Here is an 18,667-nt window from a genome sequence, read left to right as displayed (position 1 = left end):
TAAGTGGTGTTTTTCTTTATCCTCATCACTTGTCTGCTTGATTTTGTATTAATGTTGTAAGGAGAAATTCTGTCTTGGTCACTCATGGGAGTTAAAGGGTTAAGTATAACCACCTTTTACGGGCACTTTGTCTCTTTCCCTTGATTCTTTTCAGCACTTTTGCCAGTTTTCTGGAACAAAATAATTAATACTACATTAATAACTCAATCATAAACCACCAAACAACAAATAATGATAACAAAGGTGGAATGAATTACCTTTTGCTTTCTTGTGAGATGCGCAGAGACTTGATATCATTATCTGATAAATTCTGAAAGTTTAAGGTTAGTAACAAAATCAATGTCCACAACTTACATAAATTTACATAAGACACTTTTAGCATGAGCTTGAAATATATATTGTACAGTAGAACCCTGGAGTGCTACCTTGAAATCAGTAAACTAAAAAAAAAATGCCATTTCCCCTGGAATTGACCCCATGTTTTCTGCCATTTGCTACCAGCTGACTCAAATTCCATTAATTTGAATCATTCATTGACTCAAACTAATTTTACTTTCCTTTGCCTCAAATTTCTCCTATAAAGGCTCAAGTGTCTGAACATAGCTGATTGACAAATTACGATGGTTAACCCCAATTGATACAAACATGCCAACAGTTATGAAAGCTTGTTACATTCAGCTAAACTTCCTAAACTACACTTTCCTATCAATAAGCTCTTATGAAACTAACTAAATGTAAAAAAAAAATTGACAGCGATTGTGCAAGAATGGTAAAAACCTGATTTCTTGAAAACCAATCCCGATAACTAGAACTCCCACTGACTGGAACCATTCTTCATTTCCCTTCAAAACCTAAGTTACCATGGCTTTGCAGCATGTTACAAGTTACCCTCTTTTCCTATAGCACATTTTATGATTTGTAATTATCGGTTACATTTATTTGTTATCTTTCCTTATATATTATTTTTACAGGTTTGTTAGTCAAGAAGCAGGAAAATCAACCCTACCATAAATTGTATTCCATTTATCTTTTTGAAAGAGAAAGGCTGAACACAGTCATGAAGATTCTCCTGTAAGGGTAGTAAGTAAAAGCTATAAGTATACCAGTTGTAATGTTTACTAAGTATGATTCATTCCATAATCCAAGAAACATAATTATTATTTTTCTGGTCCATAAAATAACAAGGTGAGTAAACCATTGTCAGCATGTCCCAAGAAATATCCCTTCACAAACTGCTCTAACAGATGTGGTAGGGTAATTTGGGAATTGTCAAGTTTGATAGAAGTAAAAAGTCATCGAAATATTACAGTCCAGTGCATTTACAACTGCAGTTACATGTATTGTCAAATAGCCTGCAAGGAATTATGTTCTAACAAAAAGAAACATGATAGCAATTATTTACAAGAAGGTTGTCACGGTAAGTTAATAATTCATTAAAATTTTTAAGAGCGCTTTTAATCTCAAAGGTGGAAAAGAATTAACTTAATTAATCTCCTCTGACAAAATTTTCCAATTATGGTGACAAGAATAATTAGAATAATAATCATTATACATGACTTGTACAATATCGTTATTGTGAAACAGCTCTATCTTAAGGATTCCAACCGTCTCACACATTCACAGTTTCTCTACATGTAAAATGCGTTATTCCACCATATGATCACAATCACTTGTAAGTCATCTTTGGTCAAATGAATTCCATGCTTACATCACACAAAGAATGCTACAACAGAATCTTTAATGTCAACAAAACATGTTGATGACCATTGAAAATATTATTTTTACAATCATTTAAGTCATTAAAAGCATATAAGACAAAGGTTTCAAGAAAGGCCAGTAGTAACGTAATTAAAATATATAAAATAATTTTACAAGAAAGTAATTTTCAGTATTAATATCATGCCGCTTCTTAAATTCTTTAAATTAAGTATTGATTTTGCTGTGTAGTACGAAAAACTTCTGAAATTCCCACAACAGTATTTTTAGAAAATTTTGGTATATTAAACAGCGATATTCAGTGGTTATTCTAAAACTCTCAAATGTGCTGAAGCTGGTTTTTTTGGTGCATGTAAGTGAAAGATGAAATGGGTTTTGTACATAAATTTGTGTTGCAAATCAAGCACAGTCTTGATTTCCACATTAGTCATTTCGAATCAAATACTCTTAGAGCCGTAATAAATATTTCAAAACGTAACATATCCTTTCGTTAATGTAGGCATTTAAAAACAAGTCGAACCAGTTGTCTACAAAAAATTCAAATCAAAGGTTCGGCTAAATGCCTTCTTTTTTTTCCTTCAGAACTAATGCTATTAAAAATATTACTAGTAAATGCCTGAAGGGCTGATAATTAGATCGGTCATCAAATAGTAAAGTTGCTACGAAAACACAGCTGTATTGCATGGCCTATTAATGTTAAAATTGAGTATTCTAACAAAAACCTTGCGTGAGCTCCATCTGTGAGCAGACAAGAATCCTCAACCATGTAAAAAATACCTCCGTTGTCATCCCTTCCCGTGCCATAGTCTAAATTCAGTGTAGGTAGGCTGTCCGTAACATTCGTAATGCAGTTACGTGGTAGTATTGATCCGAGACTTCAGCTACGCGAAAAGCATTTGTGCCCTTTCGAAATGACCTGCGCTTTAATTCTATGTGTTCTGAATTACCCCTGAGGAAAAGTTAATTTAAAGTACGATGGATGTCTTATTACGTTCCGGATCTCATCTGATTTCGTAAGACACGACTCGATTTTCATTTGATTTCGTAAGATAGTTACGTACCAGGCAAGTTGAAAACCAAGTACGTGCTCTCGCACGGAACATTATTCACACAGATGTGGTTAAACGACAACTATCTTTGGAGGTCGTCAAAGCGGACCAGCAGACATTAGCGGACCATTATCCTTGGTATTCGTGCAGTGAATCCGCAACACAAGCGAATGATTTCACCGTGGTTTACCCGACTGATGAGTGGCTAAACGATTTCAGCGGACTTAACCTCCAATATAGCAGCCATTTTCGATGGAAATAATTCATTCAAAGATCGATATTGGAGACCACAATAGCTAGAACAAGCTTGTAGGCCAACATCATGCTTATAACTAGTCGTTTATGATACCAAACCGTATGCACTTGAAATTATAGGCAGGCTAAATTAATACACACCTCTCTCAGCCACATGAGCATTCGCTCCAAATCCCAGTCGTAGATGCAGGCTTCCGATAAGCTCGACATCTTTCTGTCGGCGTTTAACCATGCGAGAAGGTTATATTTCGTTCGCAACGAACTACAACAAGGCAAAGACACTTCTCACGGCTTCCGGGTGCACACTTGATCACGTGTCGAGAATTAGATCGTGACGTATAAATTATTCTATTGTTCCAAAAATTCTTTAAATTTCCGTTTCCTCTTCAAACTTCATTTTCTCTGTAGGTGTTTCAGCGAGTATTTCCTCATAAAATTTCAAGAGAAAGTTTCCTTTGGTTTCTTAAAGATTTCGAAAAATATTCAAGGGATGTAATTTGTGTGATTTCCTACAGAATGGACTAAATTGGATTAGGCATTTGCCCATGCAATATACTTGACTACTAACAATTTCATTTAATTTACCTCCCTTGTAGTTTTTGAAAGAACACTTTTTCAGAGTATAAACTGATTGCGCTTTAAGTTATCATCACCAGTTATCTTTTATGGCTATATTTTTAAAAATGACTCACCATTCTTAAATTGTCCTGATCCTGCTCGGTCGACGTACAAGTGAGAGATGAAGAGGCGAAAGTTATATTCGAACACGTCTCAAGGTCTCGATTAATTCGTCCAAAAGAAATTGAAAACCCCTTCAATCCCGTCCCCTTTTTTGCATCGACATCGCAAACGAAACACTCCACTCTAACTTAAGCGCGAAAAAGGACGATAAAAATATTGATCCTCGCTGTCATTCTGGAATTGCCTTACGATAGACAGTGGCTAGGAAATGGCGTAGATAAATGTCTTTGAAAAAAAAAGACGCATACCACCATTCAAAATGATCGCCGCAGGGAAATGGCTCTTTAAGTGCAGATTCATTTATTGCTGATTTTCATTGACGTTTCTTTTTAACGGTTATGAACAGGAAAACAAACATTCATAATTAAAAAAAAAAGTTTGACAACATTTGCAACTTTGAAAGGTCTTGTAGCGGTGTGTACAGGAGTGTACTTGGTCAAATTAATGAAGGTCGCCTAATTTCTGAGAGGAAACTATCCCATGGCAACTACTGATAGCAGAAAAATCAAAACAGAGAGTTTTGCGTGATTTCGATAAAACAATTTACGTAACCAAATAATCAATATTGAAAACGATTACAGTAGTGACCCACTCGACGGTCTATTTTAGAAGACCTGTTACGTTTTTTACTAATAATTATTTTGTTTAAGCGGAAAAGTTAATTCTCAGAATATTCTTTCAGTAGAGTGCTCTTAACTCATCAGGAGTTGAATTTTGCCCGAAAAAGGACATCTCTATTTTCAAAACATATCTAGAATAGCCAATTTAGTGACCTGGCGCCGTTTAACATCAGTTAACTGTGTGTCACCTAAACAGGTCGATTAACTCAATCATCCCGATGCATGCATATTTTCGAGGTTCGTCTAAGCTTAATCGTCACAGCACTACCACAAAGCGATTTGGTCAATGATATTGTGGGGTTTTCTGATCTTTTGCTGGATTTTTCGAGCTTCCTCAGACTTGTTTCACTGAAAATGGATAGAATTATACATTATCTCTTGACAGTCTTCTTAAAGTCCTTTACAACTTTACAAATTGTCCTAAATTTTACCACCTACAAAATTAAATTCTTTCAAAGCCGGTATTCATAAAAAAAGAATACAGTTGACTGTATAACTAAATTATTTTGCTAAAGCGTATGAGAGTTTGAACGGAATACAACAGAATGCTGTCTCTGAATGAAGAAGACTATTTTCTTAGGCACCACAATCTTAGTGTTTTGACCCAGACTCCTACGATTGAGGTGATAGTTTCCATGGCAATACGGAATGTCGACACTTATTACCTGTAGCTAGGCTTTTAGGTTACTCACAATCTGAAGTAAAGATACTTTGCTCATCTTTTGCGGGAACTGATTTGAACAAGGGGTTGATTTATTGAATTAGACAAGGTAATCCCTAAGGTCAGCGGAATAAAACGAAACTTCTGGATTAATGATTAAAGGGGGTAAGTTTCTAAAGAAACTATACCGCTGCGTCGGTGGGAGAGTAACAGGTAATTTAGTGTTAACAACTGAGTTTAAAACGTAAATTGCCCACCGTAAAGAGTTTAAATGATAAAGTTTCGAGCGTTAGTCCTTCGTCAATCGCTCTGACGAAGGGCTAACGCTCGAAATGTCGGCCTTTACACTCTTTCCGGTGGCCAATAAACGTTTTCAACTCAGTTGTTGACACTAAATTACCTGTGAAACTTCTAGATTGTCCGGTAATATTCTTCATAACTGTAGTTATTTTGGAAGAAATAAATCGCCTATGCGCCTGTGGCCCATAAAAGGAAACGAAAAAACGCCCCTAGAAAATATATTGAAGCGAACCGGGCAGATACCGAAAATGAAAATTGCAACATCATAGTATGATGTAATGCAAGCTTGGGAGTCACTGAAGTCAAAACAAATTAATACAAAATATTTTGTATTGTCACAAAGAAACAAGAAGCCAAAGCTGACAATATCTTCTACATTCTTTGAACAGTTCCTGAGAGTCAGCAGATTCACTGAATCGAATAGTAGAGACAATCTCTCTCTACATTCATCGGCGCGAAGTGGATCGACAGACCTGTTCTCGAAGGCAGCGATGAGATCTTCCGGTAAATGTTCGGCTGGTTCCCACGTATTTTCACTAGGGGAGTAATTCTGCTAATGGATGAAATATTCTATATTTCTTCCTTTAACTCGTTTTGCAACAACACGCTCTACTTCGGAAACGCCCATTACAGTTGGCTTTACCTTCGGACGATATTTTGAATTAGAGGCACGATCGCAAACATTATTCAGTAACGTTGCGTAAAAGCCTGGTTGATGTCTCGCACGCTTCGACATGTTAACTCGAAGGTATTAATTGTCAACTGTCCTTTTCATATGTTTTTATTTATCAAAACGGATCCAAGTGTGAATAATTAACCAACTATTCCCTCAGGCGCGAAGCTGTTTCAGGTGGTCGCTTATTTGTTTGTTTTTCTCTCGATGTTTTTGTAACCCTTAGTTCTTCTTTTCTTTTCAGGAAAAAGAAAGACTAATTTCTGGAGTAAAAGTGTGCGTTTCAAGTTAAAACAAATGACTTATGCATCGCACTGCTAAGTTCACGTTAAACAATTCACTTAGTCATGGGTAAATCGCTGATTGAGCACCGCTATTTCTATTCCCTTGCCGCAGCCTTTCAAACTCGAAAAGAATGGCAGGTTCTAAACAACCGGGTCGACATGAAACAATTTCGATAATTCAGATGAAGTTTTGACCAACGGGAGTTTGTTAGTCGTCTATTGAGTCAAATAAAAATATAGTCGAATCTGCAAACGTTTTGTGAACAGTGCGGCCGGCCTTTAATTAGTGTGCTATTGTTAATTCTATCGCACCTTGGGACTGACATCACGCACCAAACCGTTTGATTGACAGCAGCTGAAATCTGCAGTGCGACTCAATAATTCCCAAAGCTAAATTTGTTGACCAATCACAGCTGATAAGTTCTAGACATGCAAATTGATATTCCGCTCGTTGATAAACTGGGCACTGTAAGTACATGTCGCAAAAGACAATAGCATTCTGCGCGATGGAAATTTTAGCGCTACAATTAAATTACGCATAATTTGGAAGTGTTCTTAACAAATTCAAGAGCAAGTGTTTGCAATGTAGTTAGATCAATCCGACCATCAAATTTGAAGTATGGTATGTGTGTTTAACTATGTTTTAGTATGACATGAGAGTAGAAGACTGCCTAAAGGCTCTTAGCCGTAATGTTGGTCAAATGCTTCAGGGAAGGAAGATTAATACCGTCACTCTCTAACGCCAACATCCTCGAAGAAATTTAGAACATCACTTTGGAGAAGGAAGATAAGAACGACAAGAGTTTTACCTGATCATTTGATCATCTCATTTGGCTGAAATGTGCAAGGAAGGGGATTGTTTGGGTCTTACAATTCAGTCTTCTTGCGGTTGTAAGGGTCAAACAATTTAGAAATAATCAAATCTTTAGCTATCCTCTTAGCTAAATTGCAATCAAATGTCATCGATAGAGGAGTAGTGATTTCAGTTTAAATGGGAAATAACTCACGACAGATATCAAAGTCTATACGCGCATAAAATCAAGAATTGATTTGCCAATATATAGCTGTTCTCTTAAGCAGTGTTCTCTGGAAGTTAAGAAAATGTGCATTATGCTAAAATCGGGTGCTTTATTTACCTTCGCTTTTATCGTCGTTTTCCGTGGGTAATCGTTCAAATCTTTTCCTCTTACGAGAGATCCTCCAAGAAAGAAAGCAGCAAAGTATTATTTTCCATCCACCCATTCCTATCGCTAAGATGAGAGGATTAGGCAATAGCTTTCCTGTGGCCTTTATGTGTGTGGGGACCATTATGCGGAAATCTGGTACGAGATTTAGACAAAGATAACACACAATGGTTTGATTGTTCGCACCCCAAAGACAAATTTTCAGCCGCATTTTGATTACAAACGTTCATTGAAGTTAATCTAAAAATGCTTCTTGTAATCTACATGTAGTTCAGGGAGTGGAATAGATTAAAATATAGTTGTCAGTTGTCGTCTGACTATCATATAATACAGTAATCGTTTATACTCACCAGAGCAAAAGTTTCTGAACACCTACCCAAAAGTATGTGAATATCTCTGCAAAACGCCACAGCAGAAATGAAATTGAAAACGGAAATAAGTCCCAAGCTCCTCTACCAGGTCTACGCGCCCATCTTCCTTGCGAGAGTGTGCCAAATATGCGTACAGCCTTCCGTGCAGATGATTCCACCAAAGACCGCGCTTCTGATCTTTTCTCCAGTGGCATTCACTTCTTATTGCAGATTCCTTCTATCCAGACCGCCACAGCAGAAATGAAATTGAAAACGGAACTAAACCCCAAACTCTTCTACTAGGTCTAAGCGGCCATCTGCCCTGTGAGAGTGTGCCAAATATGTGTACAGCCTCCCATGCAGATGATTCCACCCAAGATGCTTCTGATCTTTTTTTCAATGACATTCTCATCGCAGATTCCTTCTTTCCAGACCGTATTTCCTATTTCTTATTTTCCACTTACAACATAATCAGCATTTTTTTTTTCCAAAGGAACTTTACCAGAGTCATAACTTGCTTGATCGCTAAGATTGATCATATTCAAGGTCGGTCTACTGTTGCAGCAATACTACGTTGGTCGTCGTCTAGAGGACTGGGCACACCCCAGAAGTAAAGATTGGATCGCTCCTTGCTCCCACTCCCACAGGCAACAAAATGTCAGAACATATTAAATATGCAGTTGTGTTTTATCGGAGCAAAAAAATTATAGTTTTGACATGTTTTGTGTTTCATACTTGAAAAGCATACTTTACAAAATCTAGCATAATTTTCAAAACCGAGCATGATTTTAAGCATGATTTGGAAAAAATCAGGCAATACTAGTACCATAATACACTACTTTTACTACCACAATCTATTAGGGCCTGGTTATGCGTAGCCTGATGATTGGATCCAGTCAAAAGGTTTCGTTTTTAAGTACAACAAAACTTTTATCTCTTGTAATTTTTACCTGTGGGTGGTAGGGAGGAAGGGGAGGGGGGAGGGGTGGAAGGGTTCTGAAACACTCTTAAACCGAGCCACTAAATGCAGCATAATGCAAAATCAGGAGCATAATTTTAAGTACAATCAGGGGGGAGGAGCTGACTCCATTGTTTCCTGGTATAAGCCACCATCGAAACATTACAACCAGTGTAACGTCACGTAGCACGTAGGAGAAGCCAGTAGTAGCGAACAAAAACAGCTTAAACTCTATTTCAATTTAGACTAGCATTTGCACTTTATTGAGAGATAACTGAGAAGCCATGTACACAATAACATTACGATAACGTTAGTGTGTATGAACTTTAGCTGCTGCAGTAAGTCTGTGTTCTGTATTTCCTTGGTGGACTGGGACAGAACCTTGGTGGGATATGCCTTGGAAATGGCTCCACGGAGGTGCGTCCACCCTAAGCATTTGTGGAGGGTCGCATGATCGCATTCGCCGCCATTCCTCCCTTGTGCTGGTGGCGCGTCGTACCTCTTTTAAGAAACGAAGAAACCCTTTTAGTCGCCCTTTTATGTTTGGTGAAATATTCTTTAGGTATATTATGCCACAAGAAGCTCCTTGGGATGATATCCCTCCTCAATCACTTCTACAATTCAAATTCCTAAATGGGATCGTGAAGCTCATTTTATGAATACCGCTACAATACCGTTCACAATGTCTCTTCAATGCCATCACTAACATGAAAAATTGTAAGCTGTACACAGAGATGATAAATGATGAGGAATTCGTTTTATTTTATTAGATAAAGGACAGAACTTTTCCAGGAAAAACAAAGTTCATTTGAAAATATTCACAAAATCTACTGAAGCTAAAATTGCAGACCTGATATGGCGACGAAATTCCCTTGCTAGAGGATTCAACTTTCTCCCTTTAACGCGACAGTGAAAGTACACAAAACGTACAAAACACATTAATTGCTTATTAACCTTTGCGAAGCAAAGATCATACTCATCATTGGAAGAACTATCCACCGTGCAAACTGATGCCGTCTCGGTGGATCGATCTTCCTATGACGGCAATATGTCCATTACCTGAGAACAAAATGGAAGCTTACTTTACCTTTCTTGAAAAAAGGCAGATTTTGATCTTAGGGTGACAGTGGGTGATACACAAATTCGTTTCTTTCATTAAATGAAGCGATTACCGGCTACAAGAAGAGTAAAGTTCACTAAAAAAAAATTAACATGATCTAAAGAAAGTGAAATTCCAGACCTGAGATGGCGGACGTAATTCTCCTGCTAGAGGATTTACCTCGCTCCCTTGGACATCACTGTAAACGAGAAGAAGACGAAGAGCATGTTTCAATGAAATATGACTTTCTAATTAATAATTTTGAAATATGGAATTATTCTTGACACCACTCTCAGCTACATTTTTACCTTTCACCCTAAAGCTCAACCACCGTCTCTTTCAGAAAATTATCGGAATAACACTTATTTCCCACCAAGCATTCGCAAGTTCAGCTTTAGTTTTAACTACTCAACATTATATTATCCAGTTATCCAACATAATCAATGAAGAGACAAAACATTTACCTTGTGGACATAAAATCTCTCACCTTTTATCGCTGGTATGCGCAGTGTGAGTCTGGGTCGGACAGTCATACTAGTTCTCCCATGTAAGGCAGTGTTCACACTTGGTGCCCGGGCACCGTGCCCGGGTTCTATTCTACGCCGGGCACCAATGTGAACACGCCTTTTTTTCTGGTACCCACGCCAGAATTCGGGCACGGTGCCGGTGCCCGAGTACAAGGTCTCGACCTTGTACTCGGGCACTAAACTGAGCACTGAGTCCTTGTGTGAACACATTTTTCGTTGGTGCCCTGGTACTTTACCCACAAACCACTTGTTTTCGTACCCACAATTCCTTGTCCCACTCGAGATTTCAAAATGGCTGTTCATTGAATGTGAACATATCTTCAGACTGGGTACCGTGTGTCTGAACACAGCACCATTTCGTGCCGGTGCCCGGGTACTAGTGCCCGGGCACCAAGTGTGAACACTGCCTAAGAAAAAAAGCCTTTTTAGTGGCTATCGCACCGCTAAGGTCGATGGTGATTTGATTTGGTTTTTCCCTTTTCGAAAACCCTGATAGCGCTGAATTTAGATTTATATTTTTAATTTCGTTGCTTACATAGTCATTTTCGATTACATCTTTCCGAAAAACGGTTTATGATTTCGTTAACAGCAAAAAAACACTGCCACACTATGACGAAAGGCATTGTCGCAGATTGCGAGAAAGGTTTGAATGTGTCTGTTGTTTGACGTCACAGGGACTAATCAATAAAACGTAAATAATGTTACGCGCGCGGTTTCTACTCGCCAAGAAGGAATAACGATGATCGGTGAAATTAGATGACTTTTCCTTCCTAAAACTCATCGTTGTTCCTTCTTGGAACAAGAAACTCTTTTCGTTTCCAATTACAGATAATTTTGACTACAACGGCAAAAAACTCGAAATTTTACATTAGCGCCAAAATAATGTTTAGGACCAACATTGAGAACTGTGCAATTGCGTGTGGTTCTGACCAAAAATAAAATCGCGCTTTGAATTTTGCTAAACGTATACTGTAAATAGAGAGACTTTTAAGGTTTCACGATTACTGTCGCTGATCACGACTTTCGCAAGAAGTACTGTCTCCTAAAGGAGCCGTTAATCAGTTCTTTAAGGTTTCTGTGATTCCATCCGCCAAAGCCGTAAAGGGTATGGCCTTGGCGTTGCATGGCGTAGGTCACATGTACATGGTGGATGTACCTGTCAAAACAATGGATAGTGAAATACCCTTCTCAAATAAGCGTATACGACGATGTTGAAACCTCTAGGTCTTTGATTTCGATCAATTCTCTTCTCCTAACATGATAATTTGAAACAAAATTATGACGACGAAGAAAAAATTAATATACAACAGGAATTTTATCAGATAGGTTGACATCATATTACATCTTCAGCCGCTCAAACTCCACCAACCCCCTCCCCTCCCCTCCCCCAATCTCTGACCCAGAGACATTTCAAGAAGAACAACTAAAAGCCATAGATATCTTTTTCGAAGTTAACGATGTCTCCGTTTCGTCGCCAACTGCCTATGGAAAATCTTTTATATAACAAGCAGCGCCAGTGATTAATCGCCTCTCTTCTCTAGAAGAAACAGGTCACTTTATTTATTGTGCAGCCCGTTAAAGCTCTCACAGGAGACCAGGTGCAATATCTTAATGTATTTGTCCACCTTCAATTTTCGGTCTCTTTGCGAACGGTGCTGCGAAGCTAAATTAAAGCTTGTTGTTTCTTACAGCGAGTCTTGCGACTGAGAAAAGAGTCGCCCTTTCTCCACGCTTGAATAAGCGTAAATATCTCTTAAAGAAATCTGTAGAAACCTTGAGATTCTGCGGAAAATGATTCAACTTTTTTCGACGACCGTGACACTGTTTACAAATGCAAGCAGAAACCGAGTGGACGTTGAAATCTAGTTTCGTAAGCGCGATGCTCTTGGAAAATTGTCTTCTTCTTACTCTATACCAAAAATCGCTCATAATCTTTTGCTATATCCTTAAAGCAAAGTATACATTTGAACTCGGACGCTGAATTGCAAATTTACCCGAAATTCACTTCAATGTTGTTGTTTATCTCGATAACCTTCACGCTATCACGTACCATTTCACCAAAAAAAATACTATCAAGTGACGTCACGGAACACGATTAGTGTCAGGTTTGCGTAGACGTTTCCTTGCTTCCGCTTCACCTTAGGGGGAGGGTACGGTTGCACGTCGGCTATGTGACTGGCAGCTGGGGTGGAAGATCCTTTCCGGATCAATATTTGTTTCTGGGCAACCGAGCTCGATGTCGATTTGTCGGATCACTCACGGTTTCTGGGAAACCACTCGATAAACGATTTTCAACGAGACTCGTTAGATCAATGAAGCGAGCAAATGAAGCTACCAAAATGCAACGCAATCGGAGTGCGCACACCGCCTTCTATTTGATATGCATTTGGACCTTACAAGGAAGTCTCGTTGATTTATCTATTTATATTTTCGAATTTGTCAGATGTTCTAAAAAAAATGAGAGGTCGGGGAAACATGTGCAGCATCTCGAGGTATTTTTAATTTTCAATTTAGTTCATTGTTCCATACATGTTATTGTAACGCTTCAGCCATTTTTAAATACTCCGTTCCCAAGCAGCAAACCACCACCGCCGCCATTTTGTCCGTCATTTCTGGCAATGAATCCAATTAGTGAGAAGGAGTCAAAAATACCTTCTGAAAATAGAAATGCGCAACCAATGGCAAGGAAAGGAACAAAGGAACAATGAGGATGGGACACAGTCCGTTGCTAAGGTCTCCGATAATTCCATTACTGTTGTCTCCAAAAATTCGATTGATTACAAATTCGTACTCTTTCTTTGTCACAGTTCGTTCATGCCTTTTGTTCTGTGCGCATAACTTTCATCAATATTCTGTTACTCTTTCCTGCATAATTGCCTTTTGTTTATGTCCCTTGTATTAGTCTTTTCCGCGGATTTTATTCATTCGGATCAACCGTTTAACTATTCGAACCGTCTAACTGTTTCTACCGTCTCTCTCGATCGCTTTACGCCGCTTTACGTTGCTTTACGTCGCTTTGCATCGTCTTTAATTTGGCAGTTGACCCAGATCTCGTGCGACGTTTGTAAGTGTCTTTTGTTTTCCTTTATTTTTGTTTTCTCGTTTGTTAATTTCTTTACCTTGCAATTGAATTGTGACAACTATAACGTGTAATCCATTTCTTGCAACCGGTTACGTATTTATTACTGAACTTCGTTTCGTTTAGCCATTTTGGAGGTGAAGTTGGACGTGTAACGAGCATTTGTGGCTACAACACTGATGTACAACCCTATCAATTGGAGCTTCCTTAACAAAGACAAATATATGTTGTAAAAAGCTAGAAAAAGCCGTTGGCCATCGAGCAGTGGTCAAGTTATTCTGTAGGACCACCTCAAAAGCTATGAAGGCCAACCTCAAAGCTAGCCTGAAGCATTCGCCGGACCAAGTCGTTCTCTATGTCGGCTCCAATAACCTTAAATATAAAAGGTGTTGCAAGATGCTGAATCGATCATAGACAAATCGAAAATTCATCCGACGCCACCTCCGCTATATCGAGGCTTACTTCCACAAGGTATGAATTCAATAGAGCGGTGAAAGATGCCAATAAACATCTAAAGAGCTAGTGCCGTCAGAAAGGATGGAAACTTATCCAGCATCTAAAGATCACAGAGAATGGCCTTATCAAGGGAGGACTGCATCTTAGTTATAAAGGTAATCAAAACATTTTTAACAACTTTAACGCGCTCTCCGCAGATTTCCTGCGTGCTCAGTGTATTAAATCCAAAAGTGAATCCCGTATACTGAATGAAAGTGGTAGAGAGGGTCCAACATAGGTTTGGCAGGATGCAGGATGAGGCTTAAAATCGAGGTGGGATGTGGAATACGAGATACTTTAAAGGCGAGATGCAGGATAAAGATAGGAAGGCGAGACCGGGACATACTCCGATTCGAATGCGGGATAGGGGTTACGACCGGTATAGGCGAGCTCATAAAAAGTATTTCTTTGATTTAGAAACGGGCTTTATTAATGCTCCCGTATAAATCGAGGTTGACATGCCTAAATGATTCAGTAGTACGTCCAGTTTTCTCTGTATTAGCTACAAACGTTTACACGAAACACCATGGTATATTCAGTTTTCTCGCCCTCGCAATTTTCTCTCACGAATACGTCTGAGTGATCATTTGTTTCTGTACGATATTATCGGTTTTTTGAGGATTTCTCCTGGCAATGGTCGTTGCTGTACTAAATGCCACTTGCTCATAAGGATTTTTTGTAAGGTTTGGAGATTTGGAACTGTTGGATAGTATTGTCGGTCAGCGCAGGAAAGGGCTTGAACTTTATTACAAATGAAATATTTCTATTATCAAAATACGATGGAACTACAATTGATAGGATTTTCCTACGATAAGAAAAGCGCAAATGTAGTCATGTGGAAAGACAAGGAGTATGAGTACATCTCAAGCGCGTGAAATAAACAACAATAAGGAGCTCACCATTCTTTGCTTGCGAAATGTCAGCTGAAAGGATTGTTGAACAATCGTGTTCGGTGTGGGAACAGGCCCTCTAATCAGCATTATTTATAAATGAATTCATTAAAATAATAATAATAATAATATTAATAACAACAACAAAATTTATTTAGCGCCATTTCCATGTAGCCCAATGGCGCTCAACAATCAAAAAGAGAAATAGAAAAGTAAATCTAACCTGCTTATGATGAACAAATATGTAAATACATGGTATCCAGTCGTTTCTTACCCATGGATCTTTCGTACCCAGACGATTTTGCACCCAGGCTTAGACGTTTCGTACGTACTTTCGATTAGTTCGTGCCCAACTCTCTGGTCGATTTGTACCCAACAAATTATGACACAAAATGTTTAAAACAAACAAATAAATTTATTTCATTTATCCTAGTAATTGCTAAAAAGCTAATTTCTATTTACAAAAACATTGAAAAGTTATCTTTTAGTTAATACTCTAGAAAAATCGTAAACTAGTTGACCCATCCTAATATATTGCCTACTACCACGCAGCGCCTACGACTAAACGTACTTATTCTACATAGGAAGTAGAACGTGGGAACAGGCCCTCTAACCAGCATTATTTATAACTGAAATAATAATAATAACAATAATAATAATAATAATGACAATAATAATAATTGCAAAATTTATGTAGTGCCATTTTCATTTAGCCCAATGGCGCTTTACAATAAGTAAAGAAATAGAAAACCAAATCTAACCTGCTTATGATGAACAAGTATGTGAATACATGATTTAAGAATATCTCATGAAGCACTATTAAAAACATATGAACCTCTTGCGAGGGCCATATCTATTGCTCAGAAAAATAAAATAACATAAAATAATGCACAAAAAATGGTCTATTCAGGAAAACTCGCTAGGCACTAGGGTGAATAATTTCTAATTTTAAATACAGCGATTATCTATACCTTTTAGCAAGTTAAAAGTGGGGGCATATAAATCTCCAACGAAACAGAGTTACGCTTAGTCTTTCGAGTCCCAATGAAGCCCAAAATCCTTGAAATTACAAGGTTTCAATGATGCGAGAGGTCTGAGAACTAATTTCACCTACTGGCTTAGCCTCTTGATTGAAATTTACATTGACGTGTCGGGTTGGACAGCTGTTTTGTGGTAATGGGGTTAGCATCGTAGCAATCGTAATGTAGGCAGAATCTTTTTGTTAAGTCTCTTGGGTTTTTACGAAAGAAAAGTTGAAGCTCTTAACTCGGAGAATGGGCTATTTTTGGTAGAAAAATCAGCATCTTTCCAAAGTGCCGGAGGGTTGTTCACGTCTCTGATCTTGGAAATCTTGTACTGCGCCGGTTGACTCTTGACTTGGGAAGCATTTTCAAGTAAAGATTTCATGCCGTTAGGGGTTTAGCTGGTGATGGGAAGGGTCTTAATGAAGCGGGGACGGCATTACGAGGATGAAGACCTCGAAGAAAAAAGAATATCGAGTGAGTTCCCTCCAGTTTGCAGTGTTTGTGGCCGAAGGCGAAGTCTGGGAACATATACGGACACTTCGTGAGCCAAACGAGGCGAGTCATCTAATATTTGATAGATCTTAAATTTATTCGTACAAACATTCTAATTCTTATGATAAAGCACAAGAGCTTATGTGTTGTTTCAAACTGCCCCCCTCCTACCTGGTACGACTCATGTGCATTTGACTGTCGTTCGTGCCAAGGGAGTAAGGAATAAAAAAACCTTACCCTCCCAGGGTGGTTAATTTAAAGCGGAGGTGTCAAGCAAGTGTTTCTATAGGGAGTACAAGTGTCTTATTTTTAAGGTCAAGGAGTTGAATGGTATTGAGTTCGCTCTTGTGAAAGAATGAAACATTCTTAAAGATGGGTAAGGAACATGTTGCCATGATCTTAATAGTTATCACTGGCTTTACAGAAGTTTAAAGACGACATTTAATAGCGGTGATACAAGTAGATTTGCTTTCACACTGCAGTGATGCACTCTGTATAAGAGTCATCTGTATTGCTATGAAAGGTGACCATTTTTGATGTAAAGCCATACACTGTACCTTCTTTTTTCGTCACCAATTAAACAATTTTTAAAGTTTTTTTAAATAGTCAAATCAATTGCTTCTTAATGAGTAGAAAGTAATTGTCGGAAACAAAATAATAGCATAGATATCAAATAGCGATTGTGAAATGTTTGTCTGGAAATTTTGTTATTCTTATGTCTGGAAGATTCGTATCTAGCCAATCAGCGTTCTTTTTAACTAAGGTGTCCCGCAAAGATAAGGAACAATTGTCTGTGATTTATTTAGCTTTCAGTCGAAGTAATCTTTCATATCAGTCGAGTCGAGGAGTTGTGACAGTTGTGAAAACCTAGCGAGAATAGAAGAGGAGAAGAATAAAAATCTAGTGAAGACGAGACAGTGTGGGCTATCCTTACTAATTCCCCACATAATATATGTTCCCTGATCTTACCTTCTACAAAACAAATAGGTCCACACTGCTTTCGTGTGTCTTGAACAATAATAATAATAATAATAATAGTTAACATTTCTAGAGCACCAAAATTATGAAAATATTCTAAAGCACCTTACAAAATATTCTATAGAAATATTAAAAGAATTAAATGATAAAATATGAAAAATATGAAAGATATTAAAATGTTAAAACTATTAAAAATATTAAAACAACTGAAAAATGGCTACACTGACTGTTTTGAATTTCAAGCAGCAGTTTGTTCCACAGAAGTGGCCTGGAACGGGCAAAGATGCAATCAACAAAGGTCTTGAAATTAGTTCTTGGGATCTTAAGAAGGCCAGGAACGTAGGTGATGACCAGAAATGGAGTGTGGCTGCAGATGTTCTTCTCAGTGAAGATGTGATAAGGCGAACGAAATGTGATCAAACTTTGGAATCCTAAATATTAATTGAGCAGCATTGTTAACCACCTTCTGGATACGATCTGTCTGGTACTTGGGATGCCAAAGAGAAGAGACTTACAGTAGTCCAAATGTGAAGTCACAAATGCATCAATAAGAGTCTTTGTGGACTCAGGACTAAGGAATTTCCTAATTTAGCATATAAGATGAAATTGTGACAAGATGAAACTGCATGGTTACAGTTATTCTGTGCCATAGGTCTGCTTTGAAGGTATGCTGAATGGATGTTGATGGTTGCATCAGCATGCTTAAGTTGACTGGTTTTCAAAGAAGTTGTTTGATAGCCTGTTTAACAATTAGACATTGTGTTCTGAGTTTTGTAAGTAATTAAACCTTTTTAGCCATGTGGTCACATGGTTTGAAAAGGGTAAACGAGAATCAAAAATGACTGCTCAAGTATGTGCTTCAGATGACATCTTATAGATGAAACTGCCTCTTCTATTGCTGAAACTTTCATTGTCACAGGTACATCAGGGCTTTAAAGACTGTGGTATAAGAAATCAGCAACAAAGGAAATATAGTTTGTAATAAAGATTACAAACACCTCAAGCTGGAAAGACAAACTTTTGAGTGAATGATCTTTCAAGGTCACAACATGCAATATTCCAAAGACAACAAATGCTCTGTGAACATAGAGTCATAACATCCCTGGAGAGCCTACCTCAAATTTTACTTGAATCCATGTCTGGAATTTTTATTTTCAAGACAAACTTACAGCATTTTCCCTCTCTTTCTTCACCCTTTTGGAAGACTTAAACAGGCTTTTTTGCCCAGCCTTTCAGCATTTTCTGTTGTGGCCAGAACCACAGCTACTTAATACCACCTTGAATTTGGCAC

At 38.1% G+C, this 18,667-nt stretch overlaps 1 protein-coding gene and 2 long non-coding RNA genes across 9 annotated transcripts in view; 2 read left to right on the top strand and 1 right to left on the bottom strand.

Annotated features, from left to right (window-relative positions):
- The window catches only part of LOC113673862 (uncharacterized), a 19,701-nt gene extending 16,370 nt beyond the window's left edge, over positions 1-3,331 (bottom strand). For 2 of the 6 annotated variants that reach the window (XM_027190312.2, XM_089198102.1), the window contains exons 1-4: positions 2,778-3,190; positions 1,007-1,069; positions 258-310; positions 114-170 (exon numbers count right to left, since the gene is read on the bottom strand). In XM_027190312.2, the coding sequence (XP_027046113.2) occupies positions 114-170; positions 258-310; positions 1,007-1,069; positions 2,778-2,819 (215 nt within the window). In that variant the 5' untranslated portion in view covers positions 2,820-3,190. Of the gene's footprint in view, positions 1-113; positions 171-257; positions 311-1,006; positions 1,070-2,438; positions 2,691-2,777 lie in introns of those variants that run through there. The other 4 variants (XM_027190313.2, XM_089198103.1, XM_027190310.2 and 1 more) reach the window with 3 other exon arrangements.
- A 2,252-nt stretch (positions 3,332-5,583) lies between these two features.
- LOC113673854 (uncharacterized) lies at positions 5,584-6,552 on the top strand. Its single transcript, XR_003446458.2, has 2 exons — positions 5,584-6,090; positions 6,260-6,552. It is a non-coding gene; the product is annotated as an uncharacterized LOC113673854 (long non-coding RNA).
- Positions 6,553-13,109: 6,557 nt separating this feature from the next.
- On the top strand, positions 13,110-16,778 carry LOC149050540 (uncharacterized). Of its 2 annotated transcripts, XR_016184191.1 has the most exons (3): positions 13,110-13,150; positions 13,320-13,481; positions 13,623-16,778. It is a non-coding gene; the product is annotated as an uncharacterized LOC149050540 (long non-coding RNA). The 2 variants fall into 2 exon arrangements; XR_016184190.1 differs by lacking the exon at positions 13,110-13,150 and having other exon boundaries at positions 13,196-13,481.
- The last annotated feature ends 1,889 nt before the right edge of the window (positions 16,779-18,667 follow it).

This window comes from Pocillopora damicornis, chromosome 2, assembly GCF_964200805.1.
Source record: "Pocillopora damicornis chromosome 2, jaPocDami1.2, whole genome shotgun sequence".
Lineage (NCBI taxonomy): Eukaryota > Metazoa > Cnidaria > Anthozoa > Scleractinia > Pocilloporidae > Pocillopora > Pocillopora damicornis.
Note: the sequence above shows the minus strand (reverse complement) of the source record. Positions and strands in the feature narration are given on the sequence as shown.